This window comes from Protopterus annectens, chromosome 8.part0 (genome assembly GCF_019279795.1).
Source record: "Protopterus annectens isolate FY-2018-M chromosome 8.part0, PAN1.0, whole genome shotgun sequence".
NCBI classification, from domain to species: domain Eukaryota; kingdom Metazoa; phylum Chordata; order Ceratodontiformes; family Protopteridae; genus Protopterus; species Protopterus annectens.
The window spans coordinates 1,798,835,906-1,798,861,839 of record NC_056741.1 but is presented as its reverse complement, the minus strand read 5'-3'; the positions used below and the strand labels follow the sequence as shown (position 1 = coordinate 1,798,861,839).

Here is a 25,934-nt window from a genome sequence, read left to right as displayed (position 1 = left end):
TAAAATGAATAGGTTAGGATGAGTGGGTTTTAGCTATTAGTGTCTGCAGAAAAGCATAATGTTTGTTTTTCTTTGGGTTTAGAGGTAACGTCCTTGAATTAATCAGTCCATCAGGGTGAGGTAATTCTGTTGATGACTTGATGAAAGATGTTTTTCAGTATTTCAGTATGATATCTGCAGAGGGGAAGATGTGAAAGGTCAGGGGAAGGTTGTTGAAGTAAATAGAGAATACTGATGACAGGCCTCAGCCTTGAAGAACCATCTTTAATAGGGCCGCTTTAGGGAAAGTTAGGGAGTGTGTTTTAACAGAGAGAGTAAGGGAGTAGACTGTGAGAGAAGGTTTTATGAACCTTTCAAAGGTTTTGGTACTTGATACCATGTGATAGCAGTAGTTTGCGGAGGGGTTAGGTCATCCTTTGTATCAAAGACCTTTGTAAGGTTGATTAAATATTGCCCCTGTGTGCTGATTATCATCCATCCTTATAGGAATTTCATCCGTTAGGGCCTAGGTGGCTGTCGGAGTACTTCAGTTTGCCCACAGTCCATGTTGGCTTTGGGGTAGTAGGTTTTGGGTAGAGAAAGTTGACTGAAGGAAATTTTATTCAAGAACTTTCCCTGGGGTAGGGAGTAGATATTGGTGTAAAGTGTGAACATTTGAGAGATTTTTGGCCTGTGATGTGGGCTTGATAATGCCATCTCTCCATATAAAAGGAAGTATATTTTAAAAAGGACAAAGGTTATAGGTGTACTTAAGGGGTGTTGAATGTGCACACAACATACTTTTATTTTTTAAACAAGAAACATCTTTATTAAATTATCACTTATGAGATGGACAGTCTTATGTTTATATAAGTGAAAATACTCCATGCTGGCACAATTCCAGTCACAAACATTATTGTACATTACAAACCGCATTGGCTTAACTGCAATTGCAAACGTTATACATTACTTATAATCTGTCCAGTCATTCATTACATATCTCATTCAAGTCCTGCCTTCTTTTAAACCTCGTTCCTCCTCTACATGTGTTGTTCCCACAGTTCCCATTTTTTCATATCTAATTTGGTCCTACCATTTTCTAAAGATCCTAATTCCAGTTGTTTTATCTCTGTTACTACATTTGCTGCTTCTAATAAAGTTGGTTTAGACTTTTTCTATTTTCTAGTAACTTTTTTTTTTTGCAGCCACCATACTTAGTCAGCAACGCCTTACCTTGTCTAGGCAATTCTGATTCTGTATCATAGCTCAAAAAAATAATTTCCTTAGTTACACAAATTTCCTGACTCAGTATCACTGACAGAGCAGTCTGCAGGGAATCTTTAAAGTCTGCTAACTCATTACACTCCCAGAAAATGTGTTCCGAGTTACCTCTTTGTTCCCCATCACACCTCGAACATTTGCTGTCTACCTGAGGAAAAATTCTTTTGGAGTTTATTTGGGGTATAAAAATACCTATGTAAACACTTCCAAGCAAAGATATTAAATCTTCTAGACTTTGTTGCATATTTGGGAGACATGCATATATCCCCCCATGTTTCTTTGCAAATTGCTTATCCAGTCTTTTCCCAATCCTTTCTAACCTCCTCTGATATATTCTTATAGTTATCATACAATCTTTTTTATATGCTGTGCTAATTATTCCTTTAACAGCAGCTTCTGTTCTAGCTTCTGCTAAAAACTGTATCAATAATGTTCTTTCTTTTATGATTTTATGAACCCCTCCCCCATTTCTTTCGCTTTGTCAGTTCTTGATAGGGAAGGCATTCTCTAACTTGTATCCAAATACATTGTTGATGTCTCCCCATTCTGTTACGTTTCCCCCTCTTATTATTTGTATCCCAATACCTTGGTTCCTTTGCCAGTTTTCTCCAATAAATTCCAGCCCCTATTGTCTGTATCCGTAATTGCAGTCATTCCAATTGGCAAAATAGGTTCATAGCCTAGTTACCTACCTATGAACCTATCTGCCCGAGGGTATTTATAAGCCTAGCCAGTGTGTGTCGGCTTTCGCCACCCCATTGATTAATTAACTGAGCCTCTGTCAAGCAGAGCCAATGAAGTGATCCCAGGGGTGTATTTTCTGTTACCCATCCACTCGTCAAGGTTTTTCTTGAAGAGTGTTAGTGAGGGGCTCTGCCTAATGTAGTTAGGAATTTTGTTCCAAAACATGAGGAGTCTCTGTAACAGGAATCTATCCCTCCAGCATGTTCTATTTATTGTTGTGGCGAGGTTTAGCTCACTAGAGCGTGTGGCTTGAATTTCTTTAGGTGGAGCATGTCCATCAATTCTGAGTTGGACATGGCTTTGTAAGTCAAGCAGAGATCACCTCTGAGTAAGTGATATGCCACTGAGTACAGCCAGACTTTTTTCAGTCGGGCTGTATAGGATATATGTTTGAGGCCAGTAATCCTCATGGTGAGGTGCTTTTGTGGTCTTTCCAGCTGTTGGAAGTGTCTTGTGAGGGACATCCCAAATGGGGCATTGTACTCTATGATGGGTCTGATGAGTGACGAGTAGAGGGGCACTATAACCTCTTTGTTTCTAGATGCTAACCCTTTAGTAATTAGATGAGCCACATAGAAGGATTTCCTAACTACTTTGGCAATATGATTGTCAAAGGAGAGATTACTGTCTACCTGGGTCCCCAGATCTCTTATTGCCTCTTCTGTATTAAGGGGGCTGCCGCCTATGTGGTAATTCGTGGGCGTTTTGTTTTTCCCAAATGGGATGACTGTGCATTTTTTGGCATTTAGCTTGAGGCCATGACTTTGACACCAGGTGTCTGTCTCAGTAAGGCCTTTTTGAAGGATGTCCGTGACAGCTGGAGAGTCAGTTATGGCTCCCAGTTTGCAGTCATCATGGAACTTGGTTAGCCCTGTACTTCTGAGAAGTATATGCCGAACAGTAGGGGTCCCAGGACCGAGCCTTGCGGGACACCACTTGTGACTGGTTTAGAGTCGGACCTGGAGCCCGCTATTCTTACCGTGTGAGTTCTGTCTGTAAGCCAGTTGGCAACCCATCTTGTGATATAGGGGTTTATGTTTAGGCTGGTGAGGTTTTCTATAATACCCACATGAGGAATGGTGTCTAACACCTTGGCGAGATCAAGGTAGGCTGTGTGAACCACCTGTCCCTCGTCTATGGTCTTGGTGGCTGTCTCGAAGAAGTCAGTCAGGTTTAGTAGGCATGATCTGCCCTTAACAAAGCTGAACTGGGTCGGGTCAAGTGTTTGGAGGTTCCCAATGTCTTTGTTAATGAGTTCCATGATGATGTGCTCCATAGCCTTGCAGACCAGGCTAGTCAGGCTTATGGGGCGATAGTTACCAAGGCCAGTTGTGGCCCCTCCTTTGTGGAGTGGAAGAACCATTGCTGTGTGCCGTTCTATGGGCATGTAGCCTGTGGAGAGGCTGAGGTTGAACAGCATATTTAGGTGGGGGGTTAGTTCTTTCTATAGTTCATGCAAGATGCAGCCTGGGACACCATCTGGCCCCATTGTGTTTTTGGCTTTTGAAAGGGATGATTTCACCTGTGCTTCTGTGATCTCCGGGACACTACACTTTTCTGGTATTGTTGTGGGCCCTTTTGAAGATGAGAGGGAAGTGAAGTTTGCACTGAATCTATCTGCCAGGATGTTGGCAATATCAGAAGGTTCAGTATATTTTTTGCTATTTTGCACTAGCTCAGAGCATATCTGTGAGTTGCCACTGAGACTCTTGACATAGCTAAAGAAGGCTTTGTGGTTATCTTTCAAATCCTTGGCTATTTGTCTTTCGAAGTTAGCCTTGGATGATTTTATGAGGGACCTTAGTTTCTTACTGATACTGATCATGGATGTCTTTCCTTCTTGTGATTTGCTTTTTTTCTGAACTAGTTTCCTCCTTTTGTTGTATAACCTGTTTATGGCAGGGGTCCACCAGACTGGTTTCCTTCTCTTAGTGGAGTGAGTCTTGGTTTTGCTAGGGATGGCACGATCCATGCATCCTTGTAGGTGCTCATAGAGTGCAATTATAAAAGATTCTGCATCTTGGGCAGTGTTATCCTTTAGCTTGGGGGCTGTGAAACTTACCACCTCTGCCTTAAGTAAGGTGAAGTTTGTTTTAGAAAAGTTTATCACTGTGGTTTCCTTGGTTGGGGGTGGTGGTGGGGTGTGGACATCCAGAGTGATTAGTTTATGGTCTGATGTAACCAGTGACAGGTTGACCTCCAGTGCGGAACACCTGTCACCCATGTTGGTGATGACCAGGTCCAATATGTTGTGGCCTCTGGTAGGGGAGTTTACCAACTGATCCAGGGCATTTGAGTTGATAAATTTCAGGAAGCGCTGAGCCTGGGAGTTTGTACTCAAGTAGTTTTCCCAGTTAATGGTAGGGTAATTGAAATTGCCCAATATCAGGGTGTTCGATAGGACCTTCATGATGTCCTTCAATGATGCATCTGCAGTCCTTACAAATAGGTTGTCCTGTCGTCAGGCAGCCCTTCGGTCAGCCGGATTCCAAAGTCTGGGTCTGGCCTCGGCTGATGTCGCACTTCACCCCTCCATAGCTGCAGTTATTCGGGTATAAATGTGGTATCAGTTGTAGCCCATCTTCCTTGAACCAGTGTTTCTTGCCCCAGATGCTAGGTGCCCTCTAGGAAGGCTAAATTTGGATAATTGCAAAATTTCCAAATAAGAGAGAGCAAATAAAAATAAACATGTATATACATATATACAAACAAATACACCATAATAGATTCCCCCAGCTAGCTAGAAGATGGGTAAATCCCCTTTAAATGACACCAGAAGCTTAGCCAATTGTTGAAATTGATCATTTTTTCTTTATACTGAGGTATCATTCTTGGTGAGGGCAGGATGCTACTTAGGGTCAGGGTCATACCCGCCTGGGCTACATGATCAGAGAGCTCTTCCATGTCTCTCTTCATGTAGTCCAGGGAGGTATGTCTCAGGTCATTCACACCAACATGAACAATGACAGAGTCATATTTGTACTTGTTCTGGAGTGACCTGAGTGCTTGTGTTATGTGACGGATTCTGGCTCCCAACAGGCAGCTAACAGTAACCTTCTCTTTGTCCAGCCTGGTGAGTAGGGCGTCAGTGTACCTGACTATAGAGTCACCTATTACTAGTGTGTTAGGTATGTTGTTTCACCTTAAGGCGAATCTCCTTTCTTCATTCCTGTTTTGGTTTAGTTCTTAAAATACTTTCTGATAATTTATGAATATAATATTCTGTATGATTATTGTTATTCTCCTTAAATGTTTGTATCCAAAATGCCAGCCTTTCCTTTGTTTCTAGAGCTTCATCATATCTTTCCACTTTGAATTATAGTTTTCTGCTTGTGCTGTCTATAGGAGCCTTAACTGTGTTGCCCTGAAATACTGCTTTAAATCGGGTAATCCCAATTTGCCTCGTTTGATTGGAAGAATCAGTTTATCCCACTTGACTCTTGCCATCTTCCCCTCCCAGATAAAATCCTTCAACTCTTTATTAATTGTTGTCCACAACTTCTCCACTGGTTGATAAAAATATGCCTGACCTGTGTATAAGATTAAGATTAAAGGACAAAAAACATTTTAACTGCTTGTATCATACTATCGATATCAGTATAACACAGCTTCCATTTTTCAGTTTTTGTATTCTCTTTTGTTTAGTCTGTTCCCACATATCCTTAGCTGCCACACTGGAATCATTTTTAATCCATACTCTTAAATACTTCATTTTATCACTTCCCATAAATTTGGATAATGCTGAACCAATTTTTGTGTGGGTACATAATTTACTGATGATGCCTTTGTTTTAGCTTCATTAATTTTGTATCCCGAAAAGATGTGAAACTGTCTCAAAATGTTCCAGAACACTGTAATGTCTCTTTCTGGTTTTGTTGGGTATAAAATAATATCATCTGATCTGCAAATAGAGACAGCTTTTCTTGACTACCATACTAATTATATTCTTGAATTTCTGATTCCCTTATTTTCTTTGCCAGTGGTTCTAAACATAATGCAGATAACAAAAGGGAGAGAGGATACCCATATCTGGTCCCTCGAAATTATGAGAGAGGACCCCACCCACTTAATTTTCTCCTCCAATTCCTCATATATCCTCCTAATCAACCTTATAATTTTATCAGGGAATGCAAATACTTCCATTGCCCTGCTCATAAAGTCGCAGCTATTCTGTCAGATGCTCTCTGCATCAAGACCCACCAACAACAATGCTATTTTCTTACATTCTGCTTCCCTCTGGATCATTAGTGTATGTTGACAAATGTTTGCCTCTCCTCCACAAAACAACATTGATCCTATATCTATCAGTTTTGGCTTCCCTTTTGCCTTTCTTTTAGCCATTATAGACATAAACACTCTATAATCATGGTTTTAGTATAGAAATAGGCCTGTATGATGCTGGATCTGATGGATCTTAACCCTCTTTAGGTATTGCAGCTACCACCGCTTTCTTCCAGGATGTGGTACATAACCTTCTCTTAAAATACTGTTAAACAAAACCTTCCAGATCTGTATCAGTTTTTTTCCCTCCTAGTTTCCAAACTTCCACAGGAATACCGTCTATTCCTGGTGACTTCCTGTAGATTGGGTATACATCACCATTTTTATCTCATCTCCTCCTATCCTAACTGTTAGTAATTGAGCCTAATCTACCTCTAACCTTGGCATATTTAATTCTTACATAAACATTTTCATTTGTACCTTTTCTTGATTCCCATATTTCCCTGCTTTATGTAGACTTTTTGTAGAATTTCTGAAATGTTTCTAATACGTTTACAGGATCTCTGGTTATCTTCCTTGTTCTAGGCTCTCTAAACTTGACAACAGCCCTTTCATCTTTCTGTTGCCTGAGTTGTTGTGCTAAAAGGTTTTGTGCTGTAGAGTTATTATCAGACAACAGTTGCTTAGCAGCATTCTTTCCAAATTCATGCATATTATCAAGGGTAATCCCTTATTTTCTGTTTAACATTCTGCAGTTGCTGCTCTTCTTGTTCTGTGGAAATTCCCCTATTTTGCAATACTTTACCATTTGTCAGTCCCTCTAAATAATTCTTGTTAATTTGTAACCATATCTCCCTTTCTTTTATTTCCACCCTATATATAAAATCCACTTTAACTTTATTCCATTCTCTAGCTATATTTTCAGAAGAAATTTCTATCTTCTTTAATAGCTCCTGAATAATTTCCACTACCCATTCTTTAAATTCCTCTCTCATCAACAGATGGGTATGAAAGTGCCAGTGTCTGTTATTTCATTACCTTATGCTTTTATTTTACTTGTTATTGTCACATGACCTGAAATAGTTATTGGGTGCATGTCAAGATCTTCAGTTAAAGGCACATGTTCATGTTAAGTGTAAATTCTGTCTAGCCTAGCCCATTGTTTTATCTTGGGAAATATTATGTAAATTCACTCCAAAACGCCTAGTACTGAATTCACATCTTCCATGCCAAATATTTTCATAAATTTCTTCAAAAGTCTACATTTGTTATATTTCCCTTCTGGACCCTCAGACATTTCACTGTTACAGATCAAATTCCATGCAAGTAATATTCCTTGTTGAAAGCTGATTATTTCTCCTAGAATTTTCTTAGCAGTTTTTTGTGGAATATAAATGGGTCTGTATTAGATCACCGAATGCTTAGGTTAGCGAACGGTGATTAATCAACCTCACGTAAGCAAAAGCTTACAAAACCAAACTGTCAGAATAGCAATTTAAATCGCTGTTCCAACAACAAAAAAAAAACTTTAATACATGATATTAAGTGGGGGGCTTTGCCCCCCCCCCCCAGCCCCCCTACTTAAATATACCAACTCCAAGACCGCACTACAGTGCCAAAAACAGCAAACTACCGAAGCGGCCAAGCCTTACATGCCACTTGATATTTTGCCGTTTCGGCATTTACAGCTCAACCGTTCTGCTTTCTGATTTAAAAGACTGCATTTGCACTTGTTTCTGTCCTGTAACTCATCTAGTACAGATACAGATTCTTAGTTTTAGCAGTTAAATTTGCTTAGTTATGCTCAGCACTTGTTTAGAACTTGTAAGCACTAAATAAGCTGCCAATTACTATAGCACTCAACCTTCCTCATTACCTAGAGAAAATACAGCTCTTGTACTCACTTTCCTCACTTATCTAGAGGAAAATAGTTTTTTTCAGGCATGTCCAAGGGTCAGCTCCCAGTGTTCTCTCCTGTCTATCTAATGAATCTGGACATCTTGAGGCAATGTAGAAATTGCCTCATTTACACAGACAACCCTCTCCTCCTACCATCCAACACTACAACCTGTGAGAGATGCACTTATCTAGCCAAACTGGAGGTAAAGCTCTCTCCAACCAAGACTGAACTTGCCAGTCATGAGGAGAAGGTAAACACTTGCACCACACCACACTCATCACATAGTCTCACTAAATCTGCACCACCAAAATCCACACATAGTAATACAAAAACATTTGCAGAGGCTCTCAGTAATAATTTGTCTAAGCAACAGAGACCTCCAAAGCAGAAACACAAGCAACCTCCATTCCCCAACACAACCCAAATGACACATAGGCCACAGATTCAGTGTGCCACTCAACACAGCCAATAAGGCAAAACAACGTACCCAATACACTAGTCATAGGTGACTCTATAGTCAGGCACACTAATGTCCCACTCACCAGGCTAAACAACGAGAAGGTTACTGTCAGCTGCCTGTTGGGTGCCAGGATCCACCACATAACCCACGCAATCCGGTCACTCCACAACAAGTACAAATATGACTCTGTCATTGTCCATGTTGGTGTGAATGACCTGAGACGTACCTCCCCTGGACTACATGAAAAGAGACATGGAAGAGCTCTCCGATCTTGTAACCCAGGCAGGTATGACCCTAGCCCCTGAGTAGCATTCTACCATCGCCTAGAATGATACCGCAGGACAAGGACAAAATGATTGACTTCAACAATTGGCTAAGCTTCTGGTGTCATTCTAAGGGGATCCAGTATCTGTCTGCTTGGGATGACATGGTCGACAGACCACGATGCTTTGCAACAGATGGCCTGCACCTGTCACCCCTGGGATTCCGGATACTGGCTAATGCTGTTGCTGCCCCTATAGTGCCTTTTTTAGGCAAGGTTCAAATAACAAATTCACCACCGTAACAGGAACAGGCAAGCAAAAACTGAGGGTAATGCTGCTCAATGCTAGATGTCTAAATCTCAGAATGCACTCACTCGAGGCACTCCTTAAAATGGAGAACATTGATATCTGTGCAGTGACTGAGACCTGGTTCAAGGCTCCAGAGAGCACCCCTGCACTACCAGGCTATAACCCATACCACACTTTTCGGCCATGTAACCTGGACCGAAACACCAAAGGCAGAGGTGTGTCCATATTCATTAAGGATATCCACACCTCCAGGCTAGTTGCTCAGCATAATGCATCCGAGGTTATCCAAGTGCAACTAACTCTGGGCAAAACTGCAGTCCAAATTGTAGCGTGCTGCAGTTCCCCCACCATGCCCCAGGATTCCCACTCCTCTTTTCTTGATGTACTGGAAAATGTTAGGGTTCAACCAGATACCCTAATAATGGGCGACTTCAACTACCCCACCATTAACTGGGAAAACTACTCATTTACCAACTTCTTAGCTCAACGCTCTCTGGAATTCATAAACTCCAATGCCCTGGATCAAATTATCCACACCCCCACCAAGGGCAACAGTATCCTAGATCTAGTCATTGCCAACATGAGTGACTGGTGTTCCACACGTGAAGTCAACTCTTCGTTGATCCAATCTGACCATAAGCTAATCACCCTTGATGTCCACATCCCGCCCCCACCCCCCATTAAGGAAACCACAGTAAAAAATTTCTCCAAAACCAATTTCATGCTTCTTAAGACAGAAGTGGTGAACTTCATGACACCCATGCAGATGGACAATACAGTTACAACTGCTGAATCCTACACAAATGCACTCTATAAGCACTTACACAAGTGCATGGATCGTGCTATCCCAAACAGAACCATGATGCTATCCTTCAAAAAAAGGAAGCCAATCTGGTGGTCCCCTGCCATAAACAAATTGTACAACAGTTGCAAAAGGGAGTAAAATCCAATGAGTGGAGGAGCTCGCTGGTCAGCCTCAGTAAGAAACTGAGATCCCTTATAAGATCCTCCAAAGCTAGCTACGAAAACAAAATTGCCACTAATTCTAAGGACAACCACAAAACATTCTATAGCTATGTCAAGAATCTCGATAGCAACACCCAGATCTGCTCTGAGTTACAGCACAACGACACAAAAATTACAGAGCCAACTGATATTGCCAACATCCTGGCAGATAGGTTCAGTGCTAACTTTACCCCCCACCCCCTAAAGGGCTCATATCTATACAGAAAGAATGCAGAGTCCCTGTAATCACAACTATGCAGGTAAAAGCTGCACTCTCTAAAGCCAAAAACACAGCATCCATGGGACCGGACAACATCCCAGGCTGTGTTTTACATGAACTTCAGAACGAACTGGCTCCCCACTTAAGCACCATGTTCAATAATAGCCTGGCATCAGGCTTTGTGCCCACTGAATGGCGCACAGCAACAGATATCCCACTGCACAAAGGGGGAGCCACCACTGATCCCGGGAACTATTGACCTATTAGCCTGACTTGCCTGGTCTGCAAGACCATGGAATGTATCATCATGGAACTCATAAACAAAGACATTGGTAACTTCTAAACTCTGGATCCCACCCAGTTCTGGTTTGTGAAAGGCAGATCATGCCTCCTGAACCTGATTGACTTCTTTGAGGCAGTCACCAAAGCCGTAGATGAGGGTAAAGCCTCACAGCCTATCTTGACCTCGCCAAGGCTTTCGACACCATCCCCCATTCTGGAATTATAGCTAAACTCACAAAACTAGGTATAAATCCCTACGTCACAAGATGGGTTGCCAACTGACTCACTGACAGAACCCACACTGTAAAAGTTGCAGACACCAAATCTGACTTCAAAGCAGTAGTGGAGTACCACAGGGTTTCGTCCTGGGACCTCTCCTGTTTGGTATCTACATCTCTGAAGTACAGGCTAACACAGAAGGCCTCTGGCTAATGAAGTTCGCAGATGACTGCAAACTAGGAGCCATAGTCAAGTCCCCAAATGATGTGGACATCCTACAGAAGGGCCTCACTGAGACAGATGCCTGGTGTCAGAGCCATGGCCTCAAGCTCAATGCCAAAAAGTGCAGTGTCATCCCCTTTGGTAAAAACTCTGTACCCATGAACTACCACATAGGCAGCAATCTACTTAACACCGAATGTGTGATGAGACCTTGGGACCCAGGTGGACAGTGGTCTCTCCTTTTGATAGTCACATAACCACAGTAGTCAGGAAGTCCTTCTACATGGCACACCTCATCATAAAAGGGTTTTCATCCAGGAAAAAAGAGGTCATTGTTCCCCTGTACTCGACACTCATTAGACCCATTATAGAGTACAACGCCCCTTTTGGAATGTACCTCACAAGACATCTGCAGCATCTGGAAAGGCCACAGGAGTACCTCACAAAGAGGATTACTGGCCTCAAACAAATGCCCTACACTGACTGCCTCAAAAAACTCCAGCTTTACTCTGTAGCATATCGCCTACTCCGAGGTGATCTCTGCCTAACATATAAAGCTATGTCAAACCCAGAGCTGTTGGACATGCTGCACCTAAGGAAATCCCAATCCCTCCAAGCTACACGCTCTATTGACCTAAACTTTGTCACTACAATAAACAGGACTTGCTGGAGGGATAGATTCCTGTCCCAGAGACTTCCCATACTCTGGAACAGGCTACCCATCTATGTCAAGCAAAGTTCTTCATTAGCACCCTTCAAGAAAAATCTTGACGAGTGGATGGGAAATAGAAAATACACCCCGGGGATCATTTCTGTGTCTCTGTTCAACAGTGGCACAGGAAAATAACTTTCTTGGGTGGTGTAAGCCACGGAACCTTGTTGGCTAGGCTTACGTAGGCCCTTGGGCCAATAGCCCAGTACCTACCTATGACCAAGTCACATTAGTTAACCTGTGTCTTCGGTCAGCTGATAGGAACCCATATAAATACATGCCAATGTAATCTTACTCCTTGCCAGTAGCATCTTAGTAGTACAAATCTACTGTTATTACCTATTCTATTAGTGTTGGAGCTCCTCTTGCAGTTAATATAAATACTCCTGTTTTCCTTTGACCCAGATATTCCGCTGAATAACCATCCTGACGAACCTTTCCTTATCAAATTCACATTTTCATTTCTTTCCAAGTGCATCTCCTTTAGCATAGGTATTTGCACTATTTTTTTAATATAGTTCACTATTCTTTCTTTTTTGTATTTATCTGTGAGACCAACGTTCAAAGACACTACAGAAAACATTGTTTTCTTGAAAAGTTATTATTCCCACCTTTTATGTATAACAGCTTTTTTGTTAAATGTCTAGTTCCAGCTTTTTTGTTATATGCATATACTATTTGGCAGGTTAATCTTTTATACAGTTATTGCTTGCCATATATCTCTTAAAAATTGTTTTATTTTATTGAAGGCCCTAAAACGGGAAAAAAAACCCACATCCCCAATACCCCCCTAAAACCTATTAACTTAAAAACACAAAAACTACTTGCATCATCAGAGGTCCGTGTTTGCCCACCTTAGTGAGGACCCAGTGCTAAATCTGGTATAACTGGCCATCTACAACATGAATGTATGTTGACCTGTGGTCAGAGAAGTAATGGTAATTCTTCTGCTGTGCCGAGCAGAATATTTTCCTTGACCTTCCCTGAAACTGAAATGAGGCTAACAGGACCTGCCAGGTTTCTTCCCAGACTGCCCTTATGTAAAGGACACCTCATTCTCCTCCCTGCTCTTTTGTATCATTACTCTCCTTTCTAATTAGGAAAAGTGCAGTTCTGTCCTTGAATGGGTCGCCGAACACCAATTCTTTTTGTACTCCAGGTGGCATCTGATTGGACTCTGTCCTTTCTAAGATTCAGGTGGACAGAGTACATAGACTGCATCGTCCAAGCTGAGATGTCTTTCTTTCAGTCTCAACCCCCTCAATCAGCCTGTAGGGGAGGTGCACCTGTTCAGTGAATGACTGAGAACTGGTGTAATACCAGAGGGACTGGAAAACTGATGTACTGATGACTTTCTATAAATGGGGCACAAGGACCACTCCTCTGTATTATAAGCTTGTGAAGCTAATAGCAGCAAGGCATGTCATGGTGAAGTTTCTCATGGAAAGAACTAAATCATCCTCTGCAAGGGGCTGTCCTGATTTACTGATTGGGGGGGGCAGAGGGGTGAAGTTTTCACTTAATATGTCAGCCAGCAAGTTTGCTATATCTAGAGCATTTGTATATGTGGTGTCCTTGACCATCAGTTCTGAACAGATCTGGGCACTTCCTTCGAGATTGTGGACATGTGTGAAGAAGGCCTTATGATTGTCTGTAGTAGATGTGGCCAATTTGAACTCTTAAGTTTGCTTTGGAGGATTTCACTAGTGCTCTTATTTGCTTGTTCAGGCTAAGGAGAGATTGCTTCCAGTTGGACACCTCCTCCTCCTTGGTCCTGGACAGCAATTTTTTCCTTTTGTTATAGAGTTTATTTATTGCAGATGTCCACCAGACAGGTTTACTCTTCCTTACAGAGGATAATTTAGTCCAGTCAGGTAGTTTTGGGTACTGGTGCCAATTCCTATAGAGGGGGAGGGAGCTGTGACGCTGTTTATACCATCCCTCAGGAGGCTTAATCAGATTTGGAGAAGTTTTTTTGTTTGACCTTAGTAAGAGGGGGTTCAGGGGAGATGGTGAATTCGAAAGTGACCGCTTTATGGTCAGATCTTACCAGGGAGGATGGTACTGCTGGGATGCTGCAGTGGCTACTCATGTTGGTTAATACCAAGTCCAAGATATTATCACCTCTTGTGGGGGTATTGACTAACTGTTCCAAGGCATTTGTATTGACAAAATCGAGGAATCTGTGGGCATTTGTGTTCTGGCATGCGTAGTTCTTCCAGTCTATGTTTGGGTAGTTAAAGTCACCCAGGATCAGGGTAAAGGGTTGAATCTTGATAGATTCAAAGAGGTCCAGATAGGTGGACTGGGCATCTGAAGTCAGATTTGGGGGCTGGTAGCTAGCTATGATTTTCATAGGTGTCTTGTCAATGATTAACTGCACCTGGAGTGTCTCCTGTGCATCATACTGTTTGACAAGCCTGGAGGTGTGTATGTCATAAATATGTATTGAAACTCCACCTTCTTTGGCTTTACTGCCTACAGTTTGGGGTCTGAATGTATGATAGGATGAGTAACCGGGTGCTCTCTGCAGCTTTGTACCAGGTTTCTGTGACTGCGTAGATGTCAGCATTTTCCAGGGTTAAGAATGCTTGGCAGTGAGTGCAGTTTCATGTTTAGACTCCTAGCGTTTTGCATCATGACCTTTAATTTCGTTTTTTTTTATGTTTATGTTGATAGTTTTAACCTTGTCACTTTTGCTGAAAAAGGCACTATGGTTGAGGCAAGAGCTTTTGCCAGAAGTTCAAGTGAGATGGATGCAAGCCATCACTGGCAAAGCATCGTGGTCTGTTGATCATATCTTCCCAGGCTGTCTGGTACTGGATCGCCCTGGAATAACACCAGAAACTAAGCCAATTGTTAGTCATTCGTTTTCTGTTTGTATTGAGGCATCATTCTTGGTGACTGTAGAATGCTGCAGAAGTATTTTTTCATGTACACAGTGGCTGATTTCATGGGATAGTTTTTCAGGCTAGGTTATGAGGTGAACTTGACAGAATGAATCAGCAAAACTGGGAGCAAGTGATGAAAATTGAGGACTGGAACAAATGAAGAGATGAAAGAAGTAATTATACATTGATAATTATCTCTTGACCATGGCTTTAGCAAGATTTACCCACGAATAGCACAGTTATCCATTAGAGTGAAGCTTAAATCCTGCATCACTCATTATTGGACCATAGTTACTATTATTGAACACTAAGGGCAGTTGTTATCCTTATTAACAAATGTTGTTTAATGATACTCCTTTTCATTAATGGATGTCGATTTATACCACATAGTAGATGCGTTTTGTATTTAGTGAGCATATGTTAATGCAACTTTTGTGACATTAAACAGTCAGAAATAAATTTGTCTTCTTTTTGATCTGCTTTTGACTGTAGAAAGTTTTTGATCCAGGACTAGAGAGATTTATTTATTTTCACAAACTTGAAATCTGTACTTTAACAGCAACAAGTCTGAACAATTTTGGCTGTCTGCTCAATAGATCTTTTTATGATGGTAACTGCAGTTTACCACCACTAAAAAATCCCCATTAGCTAATCAAATAGCCCTATCTTAATGTTATCAGTTAAAGTTGGAAAAATAAAGAAGTCGTTCTGTAGTCACTGATCACTAAAACCTAATGTTAATTGTAAACATGTTTTATCATTGCACTTAAAGTACTTTTTGCTTACAACTGAGTATGCAGTGAAATGTCGCAGTGTGTGCATGTTTTTTGAAAGTTTTTTTATTCTTCTAGCAGTCTACTGTCATCTATTCTTAGTAGGCACTTCTATCTTTATTTTTGACTGTGTGAATGTACTAAAACTGCCATTCATGTCCCTGCACCAACTTCTTTGTAAAGCAAGAAGCCTTCCTTTCCATTTGTGGAATGGAACTTCTAAGGTGTCGCATGAATGCCATCTTTACCTGCACTGTACATAAATCTTTGGCCATCCCCTGACGTAGTGCTGTCACTTCTGTCAGTTTCATGTATCAGTAGGGCCTTTATGTGACTTGTTTTGATCGACTTGCATTATTTGGATTAGTTAAAGTTGATTTCAGTTACCAATGTAGGCAACATGATCCACATTTTCTTTTTTAATGCTTAAATAGACACAGCTTGTAAACAGTAGAGACTGTCTTTACTTTGTCAACTGATATGATTTTCTATTACTGTACTTTTTTTGTAGCCCCGCCTCCTGGACAGCAGTGTTCAATGCCATGCCGACGATCTGCTTTGGATTTCAGGTAACACACTCTGCTCTTCTATTTCAATGCGATTTCATTATGGTGTAGCAGAATTTTTAGGCTTTTACTGCTTATAGTTCTTGCCAGCCATCTGTGTGTCCTGTACACTGTCTGACATGGTTTGAGCCCATTTGTCAGTGCCATGGTTTATGCTGCAAACCTGATCTTCCTGTCAAATTACTGTTATACTGTGTGGACACAGGCAAAGCTGAGGAGCAGCTTATGGTCCTTGTTGAAGAATCTCACCTTGCGGTAAGTTAGTTACGCCTGTTTCTACCTACCCCTATATAAACACATGTTCAAAGATTCAAAGAAAGGTATATCAATGTTTTGGGGTACATGCAGCCTTCACTGAAGGTCCAAGTATTTCTACAAATTTGTCCTATGCATGTTTGTTCTGTATTTTCTTTCCACATGCCAGCTAGTGGACTAAAGATGCCATTAACAGTTTATTGTAAGTGAGCAAAGTTTATTTCATTGTTGTTTAGTAGTCTTGACACTTAGAATATACCCTCCTAGAGAACTTGTAAAGAATAGCTTGTCGATGAACATGTTTTAGTTTCTTTGATTAAGTTTATAGCTTGACTGAAGTGTAGCTGACAAATGCATGAAATAAACATTAAAAGTAATTTTAAATTTTTAAAAAGTATATACATCCTTAATCATTGTAAATCACAAAACTATTTAAATAGTAACTGCAAAAAAAAAACAATATCTTTGTTGTGCATGATCTGGAAAATGCCTTTAATGCCATCCTGGAATCAAAATCACAATGTGATGCAGTCAAGTTAATGGCTGAACAACATTTCTAGTTTATTTAGGTGTAGTTTGTATGCAGAGATTTAAATCATGGGTCACGGGTGCACCTTAGGCTGCTGCGTAGTCCACTTAACATGGAGACCCAAGGTTATTGATCCACATCCAAGCACCATAGAAACTACTTATTTTTCAATCTCCACAGTGCATTCGAAAGCTTGTATACCCTTTCTGGGATTTTTGAATGTAGTGTTTGGTAGAAAATTAAGTTTAAAAGAGTGGATGTAGAAGCAAAGCTTGACAAAATACTGTTGGTGATTAGTGGTATCCTATTAGAAATGGCTGGAGTTGAGGAAGAAGTAATGTTCTGCCAGGGGACTGTGAGTGTAAAGATTAGCATGTTATGACCCAGTTAAGAGTTAAAAAAAAAAAAATGCGATTAAGTCTGTGGTTAAAGAGCTAGTTGTGGAGGGCTGCATATTCCAAAACAGAGTCCTGTTTGTTCTAAAGCAAGTCAGTTTGTTTTAGTATTGTACATAGATGCTTAAAAACTAATCGGTGAACAACGTAAAATGTGGCAAAGGAGCAATGACTGCAATCCGGTTTGGTTAAGATAATGGGTGGAATTCTAAGTCCTAGAGTTCGTACTTGTGCAAGCCGTATCGGTGGAAAATGCAGCTCTACCTGTATGCAGATACATTGAGTGGTAGCCAGTGGCACTGGCTGTGGCAAAATAAAAGCTTGAGCAGAAATGCCCACCGTGTTTTGGACTACTTATAAGTTCTTAAAATGATTTAGAAGTATATTAAGTGAGAAGTCATCCATTTCTGGTGTAGTGTCTCTATTACTTTTGGCTATTTTCAGATGTTTGGCACCAGCATGAGCTGCAAGGGTGTATAAACTACTATAGGTAGTTAAGGCAAATAGCATTCAGCTGAGCTATGCAGGATGAATTCTGAAAAAAGATAGTGGTAATGCAGTGACTGTAGAGGTGTTATATGGAGACCCTGATTGGATCTTTGCAAGGTGTGAAAGGGAAAGCTAGGACAGCTGGAAAATAAAGAGGCAGAGCACAAGAGACACACAAAAGGAAAACATCAAGAGAGTTGTGTTGGAGAAGGTGAGGGGAGGAGAGGGCACTTTGTTTTTGTCAGAGGTAGACCCTTCTATCTTTCAATTTTTTTTGTATACGAGAGGGAATTTGGGATGGTAGTAGGGGAAAGGGTTTAGTAGAGAGGATTAGGGAGCAGGGAGAGTGAGAAGGCATCAGAGCAGTTCACACCCCAGTCCAGAAGTCCTCAAATATTTACACTGTACGATGGACTTGCAGTAGAGTACTTCATTGGCAGGGGGATGGAGGTCTCTAGTAGCTTGGTGGTCTGAGCCATCTGGGGCAGTGAGTCTTGCATCTGCTGTTCCTGCATGAGCTGAAGAAGCCTGTCCACTATCTGCTCAACCACATCCTACACCAGGTCTTGAAGCTCACACTTTTGTTACTTTCCAGGGTGTGCTGCGCCAAGGTGCCCACCCTTGTGAGGATGTTTCTGGGTGGGTTGAAGGAGATAATGAACTTTCCCTGATGTGGGAGATGTTGGCCTGGCTGCTCCTGGGTTATCTGGACCTGTGGAAGAGGAAACAAAAGGGAGAGAAAAAACAATAAATGTAAAACAGTGACACAGTTTAATTAAAAAAAAGATTGAGGGAAATGGAGAGAAAATGGAGGCAATAAATTTGGTCATAATTTGGTGATACATCAGTATTTATTTTATTGACAGTGCTTGGTAAACACCTAGTAGCCAGGTATACTACAGGAAATGTTATAACATTATACTCAGATAAATAATTATGCCAAGTGGTGTCACTACTGACTGTGCTGAAGAAGTTGCTTGTATGTGTTGGAAGTATTTCAGCATTTCCTCTAATTAACTTTTATATGTGAATGACTTTTTAAAAAGATGACACACTGCCATAATTTTATTGGCTTCAGAAGGGAACACAGAGTGCATGGCGGTCTCCTATATAACAAGTTAATAAAAAGTAATAATTTTTTTATACTCAAGAATATCTTCAGTCAACCTCTGAGACTGTTCATGATAATATGAAATTTGGCTATGGGAAGAAGACTATAAGGGATGTACAGTTGTTTACCTGTTATATGTGTGTGTGTAGCGGGTCTATATTAAATCATCGAACGCTTAGAAAAGCGAATGATGATTTATTGACCCCATGTAAGCGAAAGCTTACAAACTGGAATGCTTAGAACAGTGATTTTTTTCCAAGGGAAAAAAATCGCTGTTCCAAAAAAAAAAATGCACTTAAAACATAAAGTGGGGAACTTCACCCCACACCCCCTGACGTGGGGGGCTGTGCCCTCCCACACACCCCTACTTAATATACCAACTCTGAGATCGCACTACAGTGACGAAAACAGCAAAGTAATGGACGTGGCCAAGCGATTTCTTTCCCAGGGGAAGAATTCGCTTATATGCCGCTTCGTCATTTTGCCTTTTTGTCTTTTCAAGTTCGACCAAGACGCATTCGAAAGAATCCGTCTTCGGTCATCTAATAGAAATCCATGTGTAGTAGCTGGGGAATCATGCTTCTCAACTGTCCATACTTTTTGCAGAATGTTCTGATTTTTGCCTCTTATTTTTGGTCTGCTGCTCATGAAAGTTGTGGTTCCCTAGCAAATCACTGACTGTTGAAGTCCGTAAGTAATGACACACGTTAAAGTTTCAGACTTTGTCCTTCAGAAAATGCATACCAACATAAAACCTATTATTATATCAACTTTGTAAATTTTAAGAGCAAAATTTAAAATCTGTCCCTTTTTTTTGGGCCTTTGATCCCCCATTATTTTAGGCTTTGTCCAGATTTCTTGAACTAAGAGGGTTGAGAGGTATGTGTGGAATGCAATTACGTTTTTTGTTTTTTCTATCAAATGTAATACTTTGGATGTAGTCCATCAAGTAAGCAGAATTTTAGACCATGATACACCAAATGCAAAGTGCTGTCATTAATGATTATCTGTTTATTTATTTATTTATTTATTTATTTAACATTTGTTGACTGGGTTAGTCCATCTGAGTTTGCACCCTTTTTCAGTGGAGGCCCGGGGAGAAAATCTCCAAAGAACAAAATTTAAGTAGTAATAAGATATATAAATTCTTGATTACAGACTTAACAGAATGATAAAATGCACAGTATAATTTTGAGAAAAAGTATCATAAGAAGTACAAAATCATTTTATCAGGAGTAGAACTTAAAACATAATTAAAAAAGAACTCAAGTATGGCAGAAGAAGATGAGAAGTTAGTAAAGAAGTGGTAAGCAAGACTGAGAGATGAGAAAGAGGATATATGTCTAGGGTCAAGAGTTGGCTAGTATGCTGCAAGATAACATGAAGAGAGAGAAGTAAGAGGTATCAAAAATAGTGTAGGGGTAAGGGTTGGCAGGGTTAAAGGTGAGAAGTAGGAAGTAAAAATAGTACCAAGCAGAGAAATGAAGTAGGTAGTAAGTAATAGGGAGAGGAAGGGGTGGAAAGTGAGGGGGGAGTGAGAAGAGAGGGAGGGAGAACTGAAGGGAAATTATTAAGTGGGGTGGTTGCAATTGCATTTCCAGGCAGAAATTAGGTGATTTTTTGAGGACAGTCTTGAAAACGTGTATGGGTTAGGGTCTTAGGAAGCTTATTCCATGCTAGAGCTAGAAGGTAGCTGTAGAGGTTTTGTCCAAGTGATTTTTTGGGTTTGTAGACTTGTAAGAGCCCTAGGTCAGAGCTCCTAAGGGAACATAGGTGGGTTAGAGAGAGAGATGATAGAGGATATGCCAAGGCAGGAGGATGGTTTATTTAGGATAGAGTGGTTGGTAAGTAGTTGAGTAAGTAAAAGGTGGTTGGGAAATTTAGCCAATTAAACGTTTTAAGAACAAGACAGTGGTGAGATTTAAGTGGCATGTTAGCTGCTAATCTAGCAACTTTATTGTATGTGGTTTCCAGTTTAGATAGCAGAGATGACTGTAGGTTAGTAAGGATCTGAGAGCAGTAGAAGAGGTTAGGTAGATGAAAAGCGTGGGAAAGTGAAATTCTGGAGTTAGGAGTAAGGAACCTTTGGTGTCTATAGAGTAGGCCAAGTTATTGGGTTTTCTTTATAGAATGGTGTACATGGAGGTCAAATTTAAGTTTGTAGTCAATTACTCCTAGAAACTTTGTGGGGGAGTCAGGTGAAATAGCAGTGTTATTGAGGGAAGGGATTGAGAAAGAGGATTTGAGATGATTAAGAAATTTGGGTAGAAACAAGATAAATTTTGTCTTTTTGGGGTTCAGTATCAGTTAGTTGCTAGAAAGCCAAGATTTGGCAAGATTGATAGAGGTTTGAGTGACTGAGTAGAGGTCACAAGGGTTGTCAGCAATGGAGATGATAGCTGAGTCATCAGCATACTGTATAAGGAAAGACTGAGGACAGGATGTGTGTAGCTGGTTAGTAAAGATGTTAAAGAGAAGAGGACCATGAATAGAGCCTTGTGGGACACCCATTTTTATGGGGAGAAAATGTGATAGACTATTAAGCCATTTGACCGATTGCTGTCTGTTAGAGAGGTAGCTAGCAAACCAAGTGATAGTAGAAGGGGAACGATTAAGTTCATCCAGTTTAGAGAGAAGGATAGGATGGGAGACAGTGTCAAAGCCTATGGAGAGATCTAGGAATAGGCAGGACACTAGCTTATTGCTGTCTCTGGCTATGGAGATGGAGTTAGTCAAAGAGATGAGAGCTGTTGTAGTGCTGTGATGGGGGCAGAAACCATGCTGGCTAGGGGTGATAAAGATTTTTTTGACAGAGATGCGACAAGTTGTTTATGCACAAAGTGCTCGAGAATTTTGGAGAGGGGAGAGAGTATGGCAATGGGGCAATAGTTAGAAATTTTAGCTGAGTTACCCCCCCCTTTGTGAATAGGTGTAGTGTGAAATTTCTTCCAAAGAGTTGGGACAGTAGATTCAGAGAGAGAGAGAGAGAGTGATTGATGAGGATGGAAACTGGATATGCTATGGAGCTGGCAGCAGCCTTTAGGAAGACAGAGGGCATGTTGTCAGCAGAAGGGGGACACACTTTAATTGTGAGTAGGAGGTTTTTAATATAGGAGGTGGGGATAAGATTTAATGAGAAAGGGCAGCATTGTGGTAGTGGGGAGGAGAGTGATTTGTTGGAGTAGAGGATGGCATGAGCTAACTAAAGGTGTCAATGAAGTAAGTGTTGAAAGTGTTGGCAGTTTCTTGGGGAGTGTTATTGGGGCAGGGGGCAGGGGTTGGGTGTAGAAGGATTTCCAGGGTGGAGAATATAGTTGACAGAATTCCAAAAGTTTGTAGGGTTTCTAGATTGTAGACAGAGTCATGGCAGACATTTTTCTTATCAATGTGTATGTCTTTCTTGTGAAGTTCCCTATATTTGTTGTAGTAGGTGAGAGATTTTGTTTTTCCAGTGTTTCCAGGCAGAGTCTCTGTTGTGGATAATAACACTGGTAGACTGGGCGAGCCAAGGTGAGTAGTGAGATTTGACTCTTAAACTCTTTAGCACCCCCAGAATAGTTAAGATGCAAAGGAAGATAGTGTTGAATTGGAGAATGGCCTCGTCTAAGGGGAGGTGGAAGAGAAAGGACCAGTCAGTGGAAGAGAGTAGATTATCTGGATTGCAGTTGGTTAGCTTGTGACATTCTTTGAATTTGTGAGGTTTGGGAAGGTGAGGGGAGGACCTTAGGACTCGTATAGGGGAGTGGTCGCTAATACAGTATGGGAGCGATTCAGGTTGCTGATAGAGGTTAGGATGGGAGACTAGAATCCAGCCAGTGATGCAGATAGAGCTTGTAGGTTTATGGATGAAAGTAGGAGAGGAGATGAGCTGGGTTAAATCATGAAGATGAATGCTAGTGGGTGAGGAGTTTGAGGAGATAGTGAGCCACTTAATATTAACGTCTCCAAGTTTCATTAAGTATGTTAGCCAACCAGTGAAAAATTTCTTCAAGAAGGGGTATATTATCACCTAGGAGAATATAGATAGCAGCTATTGTTAGGGTTTTGTATTTGTTGAGTTTGCAGTTAGCAATGAGGAGTTAAGCAGGGAGAAATGGGGAGGTAGGGTGGTGAGAGGTGTTGTGGTTAAGAGATCAGAGTACATAACGGCTACACCTCCACCTTTTTTGTGTGTTCTGTCAAGGTGTAAGATGTTATAGTTGAGAGGGATGAATTCATTGTCAATGGTATGTGGTTTGAGCCATGTTTCAGAAAGTGAGATTATATCTGGGGCATAAAGGTCTATCCAGGAGTGAAATTCTGTTATCTTGTTCAGATTACTGTGGATGTTAATGGAGTAAAAGGAGAAATGTTTATGTCTTGAGTTAGGTACTTGTGGGACAGTTTAAGTTGAGTAGGTGTGGGATAGTGTAAGTTGAGTAGGTGGGAGTAGTTGAGTTATTATGAGGGTCTGGGTTGGGGTGGATATCACCTGAGAGATGAAAGGGTGTGACAGAGGTGAAGTAGATGTGATATGATTTAGTGAGGTAAGAGAAATTTAGGGTAGGGTTTATAGTTTGTTTGTGTCTTTCGGCTTTTTCCCGGTTAGGGGTTGCCACAGCGGAACTCCGGTCCACTAATGATTGGCAGTAGAGTCTTACATGCTGGCTTCCGGGCCTAACGCACAACCTTCAATGAAGGAACACCCATTCACGCATGTCGCCACACAGAAGATGCTCTAACTGAGAATCAAACGGGCAACGTCTAACTGTGAGGCGACAACGCTACCGCAGCACCACCACCGCAGTCTAGGTTAGGGTTTATAGTAAGTAAAGAAAATTGGTAGGAGTTTTATTTTAGGTTGTGAGAGTTCAGTAAAGGAGAAGAGAGAAGGTGATATGGGAGAGGTGAGGTGGGTAAAGTTAGTGCTATGGTAGGGGGGAGTAGGAGAGTTTGGATGAAGGGTTAGATGAATGTGATAGGTAGTGTGCAGTAGTGGAAGAAGGATGGATAAGGTTAAGTATAAGGGATGTAGGAGAAATGTAGTGATATGTACAGAGTGTGAAGTGAAATAAAGAATATGTGAGCTAGAGAAGAGGAATTAGTTGAGTAAAAGGGGGAGGGGAGGAAAGTGAGGGTTGAGTCTGGGGGAGGGGAGGAAAGTGAGGGTTGAGTCTGGGGGTAGGAGGAGAAAGTTGGAGAGTGATTAGAGAGTGGGACGAGCTAGGATGGGGTAGGTAGAGATCTAATTGGAGGTGGAGGAGGAAGAAAGGGAGTGTCTGGAGGTGGAATAAAGGAGGGTAGGTATAAAGAAAATTGATGGGGGTGGGTGGGAATGGGGGTAGGATAAGAGGAGTGGAGTGAGCCCGTGGGTAGCGGCTTGAGCCACATTGAGGCACTGGAGACTGATTATGGTAGAAGACCAGGTGAGAGAGCTCATTATGGAGCAGGGTTAGAGAGAAACAGAGGGGTGAGCAGTGGGAACGGGAGACTTGTAAGGGTATCTTCAGATAGAGATAAGGGTTTAAATAGCTTGAGAAATAACCCAGTACACATGTACAAGGAAGTTTAGGATGAACATACAATGCTGAATTGTGCTCATTACTGGGAAGGCTTAGCATGGACCAGTGGTAGCAGAAGATTCAGGAATCTGTGGTGGGGCAAACAGCTCTAGTCCTCAACTCTGAGTAGGGCTGGGGTAACAACCTAGAAAATAAAATATAAGTAGAGAATTTAGGGGTCAGGTAAGTACAAGTGGAGAGGCGTTACAAATATTAACACATTAAGGGAGGTCAGAGAAATATAGCGATTAAAGAAGGTGAGGTAGGGAAGGAAACTAGACAAGTAGGAGTCAGTGGTTGTTAATAGATAAGCAGTGACAAGTACGAGATGTAGATAAGGCAGTTATGGAGAAGGAAGGCAATTGGTACTGTTGGCAGGTTAGGAGAGGGTGTAGGGGAAGATGAAGCAGAAGGAAAAGCAAAGTAGTAGCAAAGTTCTCTCTGTAAGATGCAGTATTGCAGGCAGAGTAACAAAAATATCACAGGTGGTACAGTTTTAAAATAAATTCAGCAGTGTAATTTACTTAATTATAAAAGCAGCAGTGCAAGTAAATCAGCCTTTACCATACAAAGAGCATTTAAAAATGACACCATGTGTACAGTTTTACAGACATGTAGTATGTGCAGAACAGATTGATGGTGGCATGAATAGTTTAAGGGTGGTAGATAATGTAAGCAACTTAGCAGTGACCAAAAGCTGACACAGGTACCTAAGCAGTAAATTTTACCATTATGCTAGGAACGGCCAGTAGTCACAACAATGAAAGGTCACTTAATAGCTTATTGCAAGACTAGCAAGTCCTTATCCAGGAGTTATTTTAGCAGTGCTACTAAGGAAGATCAACAGCTAGCTAATTTAGGCCTCAAAACACGGGGTGGGGGTGCATGCTAGTCAGCCACTACCAGTTGCAAATGTAATACTCAGCAGCCAGGAGGGCAGTCACCATTCAACAGTAAGTAAAAATTCAGTTGAGGAGACATATGCTAACATAGCTGTACAGTTTGCAATAGCGTTTCCAGTCCAGGTACAGCAGTATCTAAAAGCATGCAGTACAGGAATAATAGCAATTCTACACATTGTACACCATCTTGTATAGCTGTTGCAATTTTTGGTGAGCCTGTGGCACTAATGTATAGGCAAATAATAAACAGTTGAGCTTAAAACAAACAGAACAGCAGCAATTAGCGACAAAACGACAGAGGCAGTAAGATAAGTCAGCGTTACATATGCCGGTGTGTAGGTGCTTATTGCCTCTTGAGGTACGGTAAAAGACCTCATACACAATTACAAAATCATATAAGCATGTAAAATAGGGCATAAGAATAAAACAGCAAAAAATACAATTATATTTATTCTCTGACTTTTTTTTATTTCTTTGTATTAGATTTTCATTTTGTGTTCTACAACAAAATGTTGCAAGCTGTAATGAATTCATGTGATTGATATATTGAAAGGCTTCAGTGTGTCTGGTGGTGGGTGAAGTGAAGTTTACCTACTGCTGTATAGCTCTTAATGGCAAGTGTACATTTATAGACTGCCAAGTTTAACAAGAAGCCATTTACTTTAG

The 25,934-nt window shown here is 41.1% G+C and overlaps 1 protein-coding gene across 2 annotated transcripts in view; it reads left to right on the top strand.

The window, feature by feature from the left end:
• SLC38A7 (solute carrier family 38 member 7) overlaps positions 1 to 25,934 on the top strand; it is a 456,284-nt gene that overhangs the window by 152,590 nt on the left and 277,760 nt on the right. For both annotated transcript variants that reach the window (XM_044081294.1, XM_044081293.1), the window contains exon 7: positions 15,993 to 16,050. In XM_044081294.1, coding sequence (XP_043937229.1) covers positions 15,993 to 16,050 — 58 coding nt within the window. The remainder of the gene's footprint in view (positions 1 to 15,992; positions 16,051 to 25,934) is intronic.